The sequence below is a fragment of the Lactuca saligna genome, chromosome 5 (genome assembly GCF_052625555.1).
Source record: "Lactuca saligna cultivar CGN05327 chromosome 5, ASM5262555v1, whole genome shotgun sequence".
NCBI classification, from domain to species: domain Eukaryota; kingdom Viridiplantae; phylum Streptophyta; class Magnoliopsida; order Asterales; family Asteraceae; genus Lactuca; species Lactuca saligna.
The window spans coordinates 249,418,711-249,432,975 of record NC_136421.1 but is presented as its reverse complement, the minus strand read 5'-3'; the positions used below and the strand labels follow the sequence as shown (position 1 = coordinate 249,432,975).

The 14,265-nt window shown below is 31.4% G+C and overlaps 1 protein-coding gene across 4 annotated transcripts; it reads right to left on the bottom strand.

Annotated features, from left to right (window-relative positions):
- Positions 1 to 9,474: 9,474 nt before the first annotated feature.
- Positions 9,475 to 13,712, bottom strand: LOC145047322 (palmitoyl-acyl carrier protein thioesterase, chloroplastic-like). Of its 4 annotated transcripts, none has more exons than XM_078995575.1 (6): positions 13,311 to 13,712; positions 13,066 to 13,208; positions 10,472 to 10,585; positions 10,204 to 10,375; positions 10,047 to 10,115; positions 9,475 to 9,979 (listed from the first exon to the last, which is right to left on the bottom strand). In XM_078995575.1, the coding sequence occupies exons 1-6, from the start codon at positions 13,662 to 13,664 to the stop codon at positions 9,698 to 9,700; spliced, it is 1,134 nt and encodes a 377-aa protein (XP_078851701.1). In that variant the 5' UTR covers positions 13,665 to 13,712; the 3' UTR covers positions 9,475 to 9,697. The 4 variants fall into 4 exon arrangements, with proteins under 4 accessions (XP_078851701.1, XP_078851703.1, XP_078851702.1 ...); XM_078995577.1 differs by having other exon boundaries at positions 13,090 to 13,208; XM_078995576.1 differs by having other exon boundaries at positions 13,066 to 13,196.
- Between the last annotated feature and the right edge of the window lie 553 nt (positions 13,713 to 14,265).

The following is a 14,265-nucleotide window of genomic DNA, read 5'->3' as shown; positions in this document are numbered from 1 at the left end:
AACCTGTTTGGCCCAAAGTGGCAATTTCCACCTAACCATAGGGACCATTCTTGCAATTTTGTCTTCTTGGATCCAGTTAGATTGAAGAGTTAGCATAAAATCAATTTGTTATGTGTTTTTGTTTATGAAATCCGATTTCATAATGTGTTTTTTCCTAAAATCATAAAACCCTTCATGTTTGTTGTGAAATTACTGATTTCATTCTGAAATCAAATTTTGAAATCAATTCTTTCATTATTCCTGGATTCAATTAGATTGAAGAGTTAACATAAAATCAATTTGTTATGTGTTTTTGTTTATGAAATCTGATTTCATAATGTGTTTTTGACATAAAATCAGATTGTTATATGTTGTTAACATAAAATCATATTGTTATATGCTGTTGAAAATATGATGAACTCATATTTATGTGTTTTTGTGCATAAAATCAATTTGCTATGTGTTTTTGTTTATGAAATCTGATTTCATAATGTGTTTTTGACATAAAATCAAATAGTTATATGTTGTCGACATAAAATCAGATAGTTATATGTTGTCGACATAAAATCAGATTGTTATATGCTGTTGAAAATATGATGAACTCACATTTATGTGTTTTTGTTTATAAAATATTTTTAAAGATTGTTGTATGCTTATAAAATCAATTCATACTGTGTTTTTGTTAATAAAAGATTGTTATATGCTGTTAAAATGTGATGAAATCACATTTATGCTTGATTTATTTGTAAATTTGTGTTATGTGGATGATTAGCTATTTGTTTTTCCTTTTTACAATAGACATGATTGATAAAAGAATTAAAGTTAGTTGGAAGTCGGAATTGGTGGACAAAACTTTTTTGGATGCATGTATACAAGAATTAACAAGCAATGGTCGGGAGGGTAGTGGCCTAAAAGCAAGCTCATGAGATGTGGTCGCGGAGAAATTGAAAACTGTTCATAATTTTATTGTCGACAAAAAACAAATGAAAAACCGATACGACTATTTAAAAGCAAAGTATGCAATGTGGTTAAAACTTAAAAACAAAACAGGAAATCTTTATAATCCCATAACGAATTCTTTTAACATGACTAATGAAGAATGGGTAGCAGAAGCGAAGGTACATATATACATATTTTTTAAATTAGATTATTTTTTACTAGTTTAATAATATTTCTTAAATTTTCAAACAGTTGAACAAGTATGTAGATAAATTGAGAAATGCACCCCTCTCTTGCCCTGAACTTTGTACCCAACTATTTGATGGTGCGACCTCGACTGGTGTTCACAGTTGGGGGCCATCTTCGACACTACCTCATCCCAATGAAACCTTCAGTACACATGATTTGGAAGATACAAAGATGTATGAGCCAACACCTCATGCAGATACCCCAAGCTCAACAGTACCTCAACCTACTAGTGAGGAATCATCTGGGCGGACAAAAAACAAGGGTTCCCATATTTATACATATTTTTAGGCACTATTTAAGTACATTTTTATATATATTTTGTAACAACCCGTTATTTCATGTCAGTAAAGATCGAGTCATGTAACCTCCTTGAGAAAGGAAATAGAATATGAAGTATTCAAAAACTCTATTTGGAGTACACTATGTGGTAGTTATCATCTTAAGGTTTCCAAACATATAAATAACACAAAAATCCGAGTTATAACGAAGAAGTTATGCTCATTATAAGTTTTCCGACAAAAACCAGCAATACAAAGTTACGTAAAAACGCAAAATTTCAATAAAACATTTTCTGACCTTAGGTGTCTAAATGAAAGTGATAGATATTGTTAAACTACAAACATGCATAAAAAGAACGCTCAAATCGGACATCATATGAATAAGTTATGAATTTTTGAAGAAATTCCTTAAACACGTCACTTTAATAAATAAATAATAAAAATAATTTCGGAATTTGCCAACGGAATCTAAATGAAAGTTGTAGATCGTAGTCTCACCTTCGCGGGGATATAAAGAACGCCAAAAACGGAGTTCGTATGAGGGAGATATGAATTTTGAAGTTTGATAATTAATTTATATATAATTTTTATTCAAAATTCGGTATTATCCGAAGAGGAGTCAGCCTAGGGCTATAGTACGCGCCGCGTACCCTAGTACGCCCCGCGTACTGAGAGGCCACAGCCTCGGATCGTCCACGTCGCACGATCCGGAGAACCCGACCCGCTGTCCCATCCGACCCGCGTGCCAGCGACCCGTCCCATCCGACCCGCGAACCCAGGGATCCGTCCCATCCGAAGCCGAGGCAGTCGAGGCCTCGGTCATGCGTGACGTACACGTACGCGCTGCGTACTAGCGTACGCCCCGCGTATTGAGGCAGACCAGCCTCTCTATAAATAGCATACGAAGGTTTCCAAAGAAAGGGCTCATTCTCTCTCATTTCTCTTGCGTTTTTCCTCGTTTTCCGTGCTCGTACTACCCCGAAGCCCTGGTCGCTTTGTACAAGATCCGAAGGTCGATTTTCTCCCGAGGAATCCCGAGATTTCCGAGGAAAATCCATTTCCCGAGACGAAACTCTGCCGTTTTTCCATCTCGCTATCTTCAAGTTGTCAAGTGAGTTCATACCCCTTTCTAACACACTTTAAATACATTTTTAAATACTTTTACACTCTTTTAGGGGGGGGAATACAAGTAAACATACGGTTATTATCGTGTATTTTATAAAGTTTCACTTCACTTATATTATCAAATAAACCACTTGGAACTCATTACTATTATGGAAAACTCTTGTCATACTTTGTGCGCATTAGACTTATACGAAGCATATAATGATCTTTCATTGTTAAATTGTTTTATACATTCTAAAAACTTATGATTTTGCTTTATCAAACATTTTGAAAAAGGATAAACTTTGCATACAAAACTATCACTTTAATATAGACTTAATTGAGAATCCATGAGACGCGTACATCTTCAAACGTTACTTTTCTTTATTAGAAAGTACTGCAGTAAGTCCTGTCTATAACCAGAATCTCCCGCGACGAGAACGTGTCAAATGTGTATAGATCTATACGGGAAGTCATGATCCCGCACCCTGACTGTTAGCTACAGTCCGTCTTTTGGGGTGACAGTTGTCATAGCACTGCGACGCCTGAAGAACGTCGTTACAGGCATATTATGTTTAGTATGGTTATAGAAACTCATCGGATATACAATTATTATGATATTCAGTTTTGATGAGCGAGTAGTTATTAAAACTATTCTTCATCCAACCGGTTCGGTCTTCGCGTAGTTTTATTATATATAAAACTATGACACACTTACGAGAAACGTCGGTTTCTTGCAAATTTTCGGTCTTAGAGACTGACATTATGTGTGAGGAAAATAAGGGTTTTTCCTGCATACAAACCAAATAACTAATAGGAAAATAAGGGATTTTCCCGGTGCAATCATTTACAACTTATAACATGAACAACTATATACATCTCATACTTTTATAAGAAAATAAGGGTTTTTCTTGGAAAACACAACAAATCGTATTTCAACTATTAAGGAAAATATGGGATTTTCTGGAGCTAATGCATTCATTTCCAACACCACAAATCACAACTCTTTGCATTTTGAAACGCTACGTTTACTGGAAAACATACACCCATTTTGGAATGGCATCCAATTTTTCTAAACTACTTATGGACTCACCAACTTAATTGTTGACACTTTTTCTTTGAAATAACTTGTATTCTCAGGAAATCGCTAAGCAGGTTGGGAATCAACTTTTGGGATTAACACGCTGGCGTTAATTACTTCATTTTGAATGATGTTTATGTACCTTTATTTTGAACATGTAATGAATACAACTATGTAAACATCTTGCAAATTTATTATATATGGTGGTGTGTACTTTCCTTTCTATGAACTGTTATGATATTGAACATGACGTCCTCCGCCCCCGAACGTTTCCGCCGTTCTGGTTTGGGGGTGTGACATATTTTGGTCATTTGCATAGAATAATGGTACTTATAAGGGTAAATTATATTTTGCAGCAAAACAGAAGACATTTTGAAGAAAATGGACTAAAAGCATTAAAGAATGGAACTTTGGAGGTTGAAGGCTTGAAAGACAAGAAAAACACCCAAAAAAGGCGTACTCACGACGTGAACAGGTGATGGTTCACGACGTGAGTAGAAAGAGTTAGAAGATAAGCATCCGGGTGAAGGAATCTTGCCGATCACGATTACTTCGAGTTCACGACGTGAGTTTTAAATTCTCACGACGTGAATGGTAAATTTAAAGACTATATAAATATCTTTATCTATTACGATTGAGAGACTTTTGGTTGAAGGAAGAGGTTCCAGGAGGTGATTTATAGCAGAAGAAAGGTCCTGTAAAAGGGTTTTCAACACCAAAAGAGTAAAAGTTCATAATTTGTTTACTTGTTTAATACTTATGAACATGTTTTCTTATTTAAATTGTGTTTATGTGTTAGTTGCTACTATGAGCAGCTGAATCTAGCTACTCTTATCTAGCTAAATGAAGCTTCTAACTTATGAATAGCATAATTTTATATGGATCTATTTAGTTGGTGAGTTGATTGTGTTTGATTTATTGTTACCTAGCATGCTCAAGTTATTGCTTTAAGTTGCCTTAATTCATGTTATGTGTAGCATAGTGACCATTAACTGCATGAACTTGATAACCTAGTAATTTAGTGAACATTGAATTACTGGAGCTAGGATCAACCAAAATCTTTGTTAGTAATTGAAGTAATTTACTTTGTTGTGCTAAAGAACATAAATGATGACCATAATTATGTTTGCATGATAAATCTTACATAGCATATTCATAAACATAATTGGTTTTGTATTTAATTGTGTGTGACCATACATAACTATACATGAATCAATTAACTGTTGGTCAATTTAGACCTAAATTACTAATATAATAACAACCAACTTAATAATCCATAATTATGAGCTACCTATAAGGACGAAGTGGATTCGAACTAGATAAAAGTGTTTTTTTATTATTATTGATTGAATTTGAGTTAAGTTAGTCTGATCTTGCAAAATCAGATAAAACCCCCCCTTTTTAGCTGGTTAATAATTAGATTAATTTAGTAGTAAATAGGTTAATTAATAACACTGTTCCCTGTGATCGACACCCGACTTACCTAAGCTATACTGTAATTTGACTAGGTACACTGCCTACAAGTGCATAGTTAGTCTAGGTTTGTTAGGTTATAAATATTAAAATTAGTAGGTACTTCCGTGCACATCAGGGGCAAACGAGATTGTCCTAAAGATACCACACTTGATGATGATTTGAAAGAAGTTAGAAGAGAAATTATCAAGGCTGCACAAACATTCACGGAAGCAAATAATCTTGACAAGGAGATGGATGCTTGTATGGCACAGTTGACAAGCTTGAAGTGGGGAGAATATGATCCGAAATACACCACTGCTCTTATGTTATTTGCTGAAAGTGCTGGTAATAGGAAAATTTGGTTGTGCCTTAACTTTTCAACTTGTGAGTCGTGGGTAACAAATGTGGGAAGAAAGTTTGGATTAGTTGGTTGACTTTAGTATGTTATGGTTCATTGTTTGACTTTAGTATGTTATGGTTCATTATTTGAGTTTAGTGTGTTACGATTTAGTTATGTTATGGATTGTTTTCTTAGATGCAATTATGTTATTTGAATTTATATGTTATGGAATGTTATGCTTTTAGTATTTACATGTTACGGTTTGTTATGTTATTGATTAAAATGTAATTTGTATTTGACATCTAACAAGACACATGGATAAAGAAGGTGACTTTTTATATTTTCTTATATTCTCGTGGTATTGGTTGATGTTGGTCCGACAAAGGCAAAGAATAATTAAAAGAATAAGAGCTAGCGAACAGGTAACAAAGGGGTATGTGTACGCAGGATTTGATACACGGATGTCCTATACAATGTTTCGATATGATACGTCTTTCACAAGATGCATTTGTACTATTATGCAATCACTTTACATAAATAAATTGGTTGCAATCTAGTAGGACGATAATCGTTGAAGTGAATATGACTATGTTTTTACATGTTATAGGACATAATGAACGTTTTCGAGCCGTTAAAGAAAGATTTCATCACTCCACACAAACAATTCATCAATGTTTTCATGAGGTCTTACATGCAATGATGTGTTTTGCACGAGAAATTATAGTACCAACCTCGTCTAATGAAACAAGAAATACATCAGAACGACATAGACGACTAATGCATATATATCTCGGAGCAATAAGTTCACTAGATGGAACACTTGTACATGCAGTTATGCCTGTTGATCAACAAACTCGTTATAGGGGAAGAGGAAAAGGTGAATGTTATCAAAATGTAATTGGAATTTGTAATTTTGATATGATATTGACCTTTGTATGGGCTGGATGGGAGGGCATAGCACATGATTTGAAAGTTTTGAAAGAAGTTGCATTTACCTATACTTCCGGATTTCCATTCCTTCCACCAGGTTTGTAACTTTACTATATGTTTTTTTTTTTAATCTTTTTTTATTTATATGATAAATTTTTCATACATCTACATATAAATATTACATTTGTGATGCCGCATACACCAACACCCATGGATGTATGGCTCCCTACCGTAATACTAGGTATTGGTTAGCCGTTTCGAAGAAACAAAGCTTTAACTAAGGAAGAAAGGTTCAAATCATGCTCATGCACAACTTAGAAATTACATTGAACGTGCTTATGGTGTATTGAATGTGAGATTTCCAATATTAAAACAAATGGCTCCTTATCATTTTCCAGTGCAAAGAGACATAGTCATTGCTTATGTTGCGGTTCATAATTTTATAAGGAAATACGATATTGAAGATGAATTATTTACGAACTTTGAACAAAACACTATGGTTACTCCTAATGTGGGTGGTGGAGGAAATGAGGGTCAAAACATAGAAGACATAGAATGGGGTTCAGAAGCCATTGACTATATGACTACTTTGCGTGACGAGATTGCTAATAAGTTATTTTCAAATGGTTCACGTTAAATGGTGTACTTTTTTTTATTATGTATGACAATTTGTATTTGGATTTTGTATTACATTTTGTATTTGGATTTTAATTGATGTATGTTTAATTTGGATTTTATATGATAATTTGTGTTTTTATAATTTTTTTTATCCAGCACAAGAGACAACACAAGGGTAATATGGTTATTTTTTCATTCAGCACAACCATTCAGATAAATAATCAAACATCATAAACTCAGTCAGTATTTCTAACCCAGTCAGCTTTTAACTCAGTCAACTCTAACCCAATCAGCAACTATCAAACGACTTCTTAATGTATAAAATATTCTTTGTCAATGACTAGTCATTATGAACAATATATTATCAAAGTTATAAATAAATAATTTCAGCATGACACAACACATGAAATTTTGCCTAGTTACCTTATATAACTTCTTCTTCTTCTTCTTCTTCTTCTTCTTCTTTTTTTTTTTTTTTTTTTTTTTTTTTTTTTTTTTTTTTTATTTTTTTTTTAAATTTAAACATATTTACTAATTTTGGGTGTTATGGATGATATCATTTATTAACGTTCGCTAGAGCCTTATTGATTTGTATAATTTGTCAAGCTTGCTTATACATAGCAATTTCTTTGTCGATTGTCGGATGTTTTTCGTTCGTTTTCTAGAAAACATTCAATGAGTCGTTTAAGAACAAAAAAAGTTGTTACATGAGATCACGAGTTGCATAATAGAAACGGATACATTAATGGTCAATAAAATAGTCACGAGCAACTTAATTTGACTTTCACCCTCAAAGTTAAAAAGGGTTATGTAATAGTTTGAAATTTTCGTAAGCAGTCAAAAGCAATTTAATGACGTTGATAATTTTTTTTAGACTTATATGAAATTAATAAGGATAAGTATTGATACAATATATGCGATTGTATATATGAAATAAAAGTTGTCATTGGGGGTAGGGTGTAAGAATACTTTTATTTTATTTACCATAAAACCAATCTAATTATCAATTAAAAGATTAATTTTTTTTCCACCAATACAATTCAGTTAAATCTGTAATGCAAAGTACTCTTCAAATGATGGTGTCTCGTTACCACTAGATCAGATATTGCTCATGTAGTTCATATGGTTAGTTAATTTGTCACTGCTCCTACTACTCTTCATTGGGGAGTTGTTCTTTGTATTTTGAGATGTCTACGTGGTACTTAGTTCCGCACTCTTATGTTTCCATCTACAGCGTATCATGAGCTGTGTGCTTATAGTGATGCAAATTGGGATAGTGATATTTCTAATCGTAAGTCCACTACTGGGTATTGTGTTTTCTTTTGGAGATTCATTGATATCATGGAAAAGCAAGAAACAAGATGTTGTTTCTCGATCTTCTAGAGAATCTGAGTATCAAGCCATGACTATTGCTACTAGTGAGATTGTTTGATTGAGATGGCTTCTTGTTGATATCGGTGTTCACATCTCTCAACCTACCCCTTTGTATTGTGACAATAATGATTGTCAAGAATTAAATGTTTCATGAGCTCACAAAGCATATTGAGATTGACTATTATTTTAGACGTCATCATCTCCAGAAGGACACTATCTCCCTTCCTTATGATCCTTCCTCTTTGCAGATTGATGGTATTCTCATGAAGTCGTTAACTGCTCCTCGATTCCATTTTTTGTCTGACAAACTCCTAATGCTTATTGTTGTTGCATTATGAGTTGAGGGGGGGGGGGGGGGGGGGGGGAGGGGGTTAGCCTAATAAGATTTTGGGATTTATCTTGTATTGAGTTTTATGATTGAGACTTTTAGCTAGGAAACCCTAATTAGTCAGCCTATATATTATATCTTTTTCTTTCATTGTATTTGTACTTGTCTTTGATAATAATAATACGAAACCCTAGCCGTTATATGTATTTAACTTGTTAGTTTGTAAGATGTAGAGGACATAAAGTGATGTAGAAGGAAAGCGCTAATAAGAGAAAACTCAAACATGATTTTATCGCATGCTTTCAAAATGCATCCAAAGGCTTGCAAAGGGGTTTATATATTGGATGAAAATAAATTTGGCGGGTGAAAATTAAATTAACAATAGATTCTTCAAATTAATCAACTAAATAAATAAAGAAAATTAAAAAATCCAATATATGACATATATACTGTCATAATCATGGAAATCTCATAAATAGACAGAAATTGAGGAAAACTAAAAAGAGGAGGCCTAAAAAGTAGATTTTTGGGATCGAATGAGGGACAAATTCAATCTGTATAGTATCTATCGACATAGTAAAGAGGAAACGCATGTTGCGATGCCTAAGTGGCGGAAACTTCACAAATTCACGGTGGTTGTGGATGTTAAGAAATACTAGAGAGGAATACCTTTATAAAAATGGTATTTAATATTACAAACCTAACGAATAAAAATCTCATAATTAAAAGGGTTACGTAAATGTTTGATATAAGTTCACATTGACAAGTATAATCCATTCGCTTAGACTCTAAACCAAAATAATTATGAACCCTATAATATTTATTCATGTATATGTAGGCATAAGGATGCCTTTATCTTTATAAATTATAATAACAAAGAGGTTTAAAGAAAATAAGCACACCCATGCCATGAGTTTCAATTCAAAGTTACAATCATTTGGATCAAGAACCTAAACATGTTTAATTAGGTGGGTATATGAAAGAGAGTTGATTCCACAAATAAGCTCTCATTGTATTGGGTGTTAGACACTTCCATTAGTTAAAGAACTAACTGATGCTCCAGAGCCTTTACTCCTTTTGTGTTTAAGTCTCCATCTAGTCCTTCCTTTCATGATATTACCTCCGCCACCACCAATTTGAAGCAAATGGCGGCAATCAATATAGTCAACATTAGTTATTATGCTCTTGTTGTTCCCCAATATGGAAGTGAGGGATTGCACTACATTGTCCTTGGTACACTCTCGAAAATATTCTAGAGTGAGGCTATGTATCTCATAGTTCTCCACAATGGTCTTTGGAACACTCTACAGTAACAATTAAGTGTCATAATCAATTGACACTCATCTTTAAAATAAAAAAAATGCTAATTACCTCAAAGACTAGCCCAATATATTTCACATGGTTCACATGTTGGTTAATATCCAAATCGCTCCATCTTGGCTAATATTTGCGTATGAAAAGAATCAAGAAAATCATGCCAACAACAAATAGCCTACATAATATTTCAAAATAGATAAAATCAACTCACCATTAAACCTTTGCAAATATGTTCATAAATGTTCTCCACTTCTTTTGACCATGTTCCAGTGTCTTCTTTGATCGTAGGCAATGTATCCACAAAGCATTGCTCTAGTCTTGCTCGAACTGAATTTGGGAATTTGGATAACTTTCGTGTATTTTTATTTAACATCACCCAAATACTACAAGATAGTATAATAATTACATCGTCATGCTTGCAAAATAAATCTACCAAAATTAAGTTTTAAGTAATCACTTTATGAAAGGTCAACTTATACCTTGAAGCTCTTACTAATATCTCGCCTGTTTTTCGATCACAAAACGTCAAATTACAACAAATACCATTTTTCCCATGTGCTGATTTCCAAGTATAAACTTGAACAATGTCTCCCCTATAAATTATTTGAGCATATGAAGTACATCAAGCTCTAACTAATAAGCTTAAAAGGACACATCCCTAATGGTTTCAAGGAAATGTGCCTTTTACAAGGCTAGTAAGTTTCGAATCCGAAGCATAAAAATGTTAGGAATTGTGACAACCTACCATCGTAATCTAACTATCATCATTTTTATTTTAAATAATTTTTATTTAAAAAGATATCAAATTTACTATTTCTTTATTCTTTTACAAATAGAAATCATTATCGATATATTTTCAAAAAAAAAAAAAAAAAAACTATCTTACTGATATCACTTATTTTATACATACATTTTGTGTGATATCTTAGTCTTTTGAGTTGTGTTTTGATGTATTAAAAGATAATACTTATAATATTTGAAATGACCATTTTACATATTTATAGAGTTGCTGTGAGAAAAGAAGCAAAAATGAGCTAAAAAATGGATTGGATTCAAAGAAGCAAATGTGTTAATGAAGCATATATATATATATATATATATATATATATATATATATATATATATATATATATATATATATATATATATATATATATATATATATATATATATATATATATATATATATATATATATATATATATATATATATAAAAGGTTCAAGAGAGAACCATTATTAACAAAAAACCAATAACTAATCATAAGCATCATAAATTATAATGACCAACGGCCAAGAAGAAGATTGTCGATTTAACATTTGACGTGTAGAAACTGAATTATAACTAAAAAACTCAGTTCTTTTTTTTCGTTAATTTTTTTTGGCAATGTTTATTTTTGACAAAAACGAATATACCAAAATTTATAGATTTTATAATTTTTCCATAAATATCCATATTAATATATAAAATATATATATATATTTTTTTAAAATTGACTTTTTTTTTTTGGCTCTTTAGGTTTATTTTCTTTCCATAAAACTAAATATATCAAAATTTTCAATTTTTTATTATCTTTAAATAGAAATCAACATAAATATTAAAAAAATCTCCTAGGTTTAGTAATATTCACAATTCCCTGTGAATTTAGACTATATGCATTTTAGTTTTTAACATTTATAATATGAACTAGATGGGGAACCCTCGCATTGTGGGGGTCGGATGCGATAATTTTTTACGTTGTTTGTTCTTTGAAAATGTTTATAGTTTGAGTAGCTCATTCATTCCCTCTTTTACTGATCTATAAACAAATAAAGAAATAAGAAATAAAAAAACATCAATGAATCTGTAACCAAAACTAATAAAGTGACAATTAAACGTAAACATAGAAACATATAATGTCACAAATAACCAACGGAAGTAGAGGGACCAAAAAAGATAAAAAGGAAGCAACTTTAAAATGACCAAAATATAGTTGAGGGACCATTCCTGCCAAAAAAAATATTAATATGACTAAATATTAATAATATGTAATAAAATGTGAGGGTTATGAAAAATTCAAATGAAAGTAAAAGGGTTGTTTGTGAATAAAAGCATAAAATTAAAGGGTGAATGTTGTAACATTAATTGAAAAAAGAAATTTCAACCGACCTTCGTAACTTTAATATATATATATATATATATATATATATATATATATATATATATATATATATATATATATATTATTTCAACTATTTGATTTTTCACAAATTAATTGGTGAAATTTATCTCTAATTCGAAATATATATTTCCTTATAACTTTATAATATTTTAGCATTTTGATTAGTCATAAATTAGTTTTGTAAAATCACAAGTAATTATATTTACATGGTGAATCTAGATTGTATATAATTCAATTTTTAGAATTCAGAATGTGGATCTAAATGACTATTATTTACACTTTAAATCTTAATCGAAAATAATTTAGTTTTTAGTAGATTTGCAATGTGAACATGAGCAAAAATTTTGAGAAAAATTTGTATAACAATATGAATGTCTATTTCAAGAGTGCAAAAAATTATGAGTTTTGATATATTTATTTTATTTTTGATTAAAAATAAACTTAAATATAAAAAGAAAACAATAAATTAATTTTATAAAATTCACAAATGAATTTATTCACACCATAAATCTCAACTATATATAATTTGGTTTGGATGATTCTTAATATGAATCTGACTTACATTATTTCTATGAATTTTAATTGAAAATAATTCGTTTTCAATAGATTCACATGTGAGCTTGAACTAACATTTTAATTTTTTTAAATTAATATTAATCTATATTTAAAGAGTACAAATAAATTATGAATTTTCATATATTTATTAATTGTTTTTGATAAAAATAAATAAAATAAACCTTAATTTTTCATAAAACAGAGAAAACATGATTTATTATTATTTTTTTAAAAGAATGTTTTTTTTATATATTAATTTGGATTTATATTTAAATAGAAAAAAAATCATGAAGATTCGAATTGTTTATATGAGACAAAGTAACCAATGACCATATATAAATTAAAATGAGGTTTGTACCAAGTTGGATAACGGTCCACTAACATGTGTGTCTTTGCCACCACCCAAGTTAGGTTGTTCTTGGACATCTCTTCTGACCCAAAACCGTCATGCACCAGTCCAATTGTCTTCATATGATTAACGTTTGTTTCCTGTGAATCCAACTTGAGATCGAGAATAATAGCATGTACATTCCAAAAGAAAATACACACAAATAATAAGAAACGTTATATGATTCAATTAAATTACAAATCGAGCATATGTACCAGAAAATGATTCATCAGTGTTTCTACTGAAGCAGTTTGATCTGGCCCTACTTCATAATATTTAATACAAATTGTTTCTTGGAATATAAATCCATCTCGAATCATTCTTCTTAAACGAAGATCTGAAACCATGTTTGGACCCTCTTTCTCCTGGTCGAGAATGTTTGAATCCAAAGCACCAAGTTTTGTAGAATTTACCTTTGTAGGAGCTTTATATTGCAAACTCCAATCAGAAACATGTTTTGTGTTAATCATCTTGTGCGCAAGTAAGTTGCGTGTGTGTGATCTGAGCTTGCCTGATGTCATGCGATGGAATGGAGAAGAGTTCATAAAGGCAGTTGCAAGCACATTCATAGCTAATGGATTGTTATGGCAGAATTGCGATGTGCAATATTGTTTTAGTTGTTTTGCTATTTATAGCAATCATTTGAAGTGATTTTTTCATTCAATTCTCTAGCTACTTAGCAAACCCCGTATAGCACAATCAGGTCCGCACATTTATAATTAATTGTCCCTGCTGTGCCTCCCTCCGACTTGCCTTATGCTAGAAATGAATGGGACATGACAACCCCGTAACTATCATTTATCAACTTGCGTCACTTAACTTTCAATATACAACCCCATAACTATCATCACTACCACTGAGATGCTGCATACCTATTGAAATCGCAGTCTCTAAATAATTAAAATTGAAGGGCCTTTCATCTTTTCTCGAAATTACCCATGTACCCATCCTTCTTATAATCTTTATTCACAATAATCATGTCACGTAGTAGGAAAGTTGTGTAAACGATAACAGTAGCATCTTTCATAAATTATACATGTACACTAGTACTCTTGGATCATATCAAATAGAAATCAAACTAAGTTCGGATTAAAACCCACCATAATATATGTTGATTAATAATATCACATATTATTTCATAATTGTCTCTTAAAAAGGTCATCGTCGTAT

Bases quoted from the DNA above. Each gene is read 5' to 3' on its own strand.
- LOC145047322 (XM_078995575.1), bottom strand. From the start codon at position 13,664: ATGAATGTGCTTGCAACTGCCTTTATGAACTCTTCTCCATTCCATCGC. The intron at 13,209-13,310 runs GTACATATGCTC...CTCGATCTCAAG, and splicing joins CACTGATGAATCATTTTCTG to TTGGATTCACAGGAAACAAA. The intron at 10,586-13,065 runs GTACAAACCTCA...AATAATTTATAG, and splicing joins GTGGACCGTTATCCAACTTG to GGGAGACATTGTTCAAGTTT.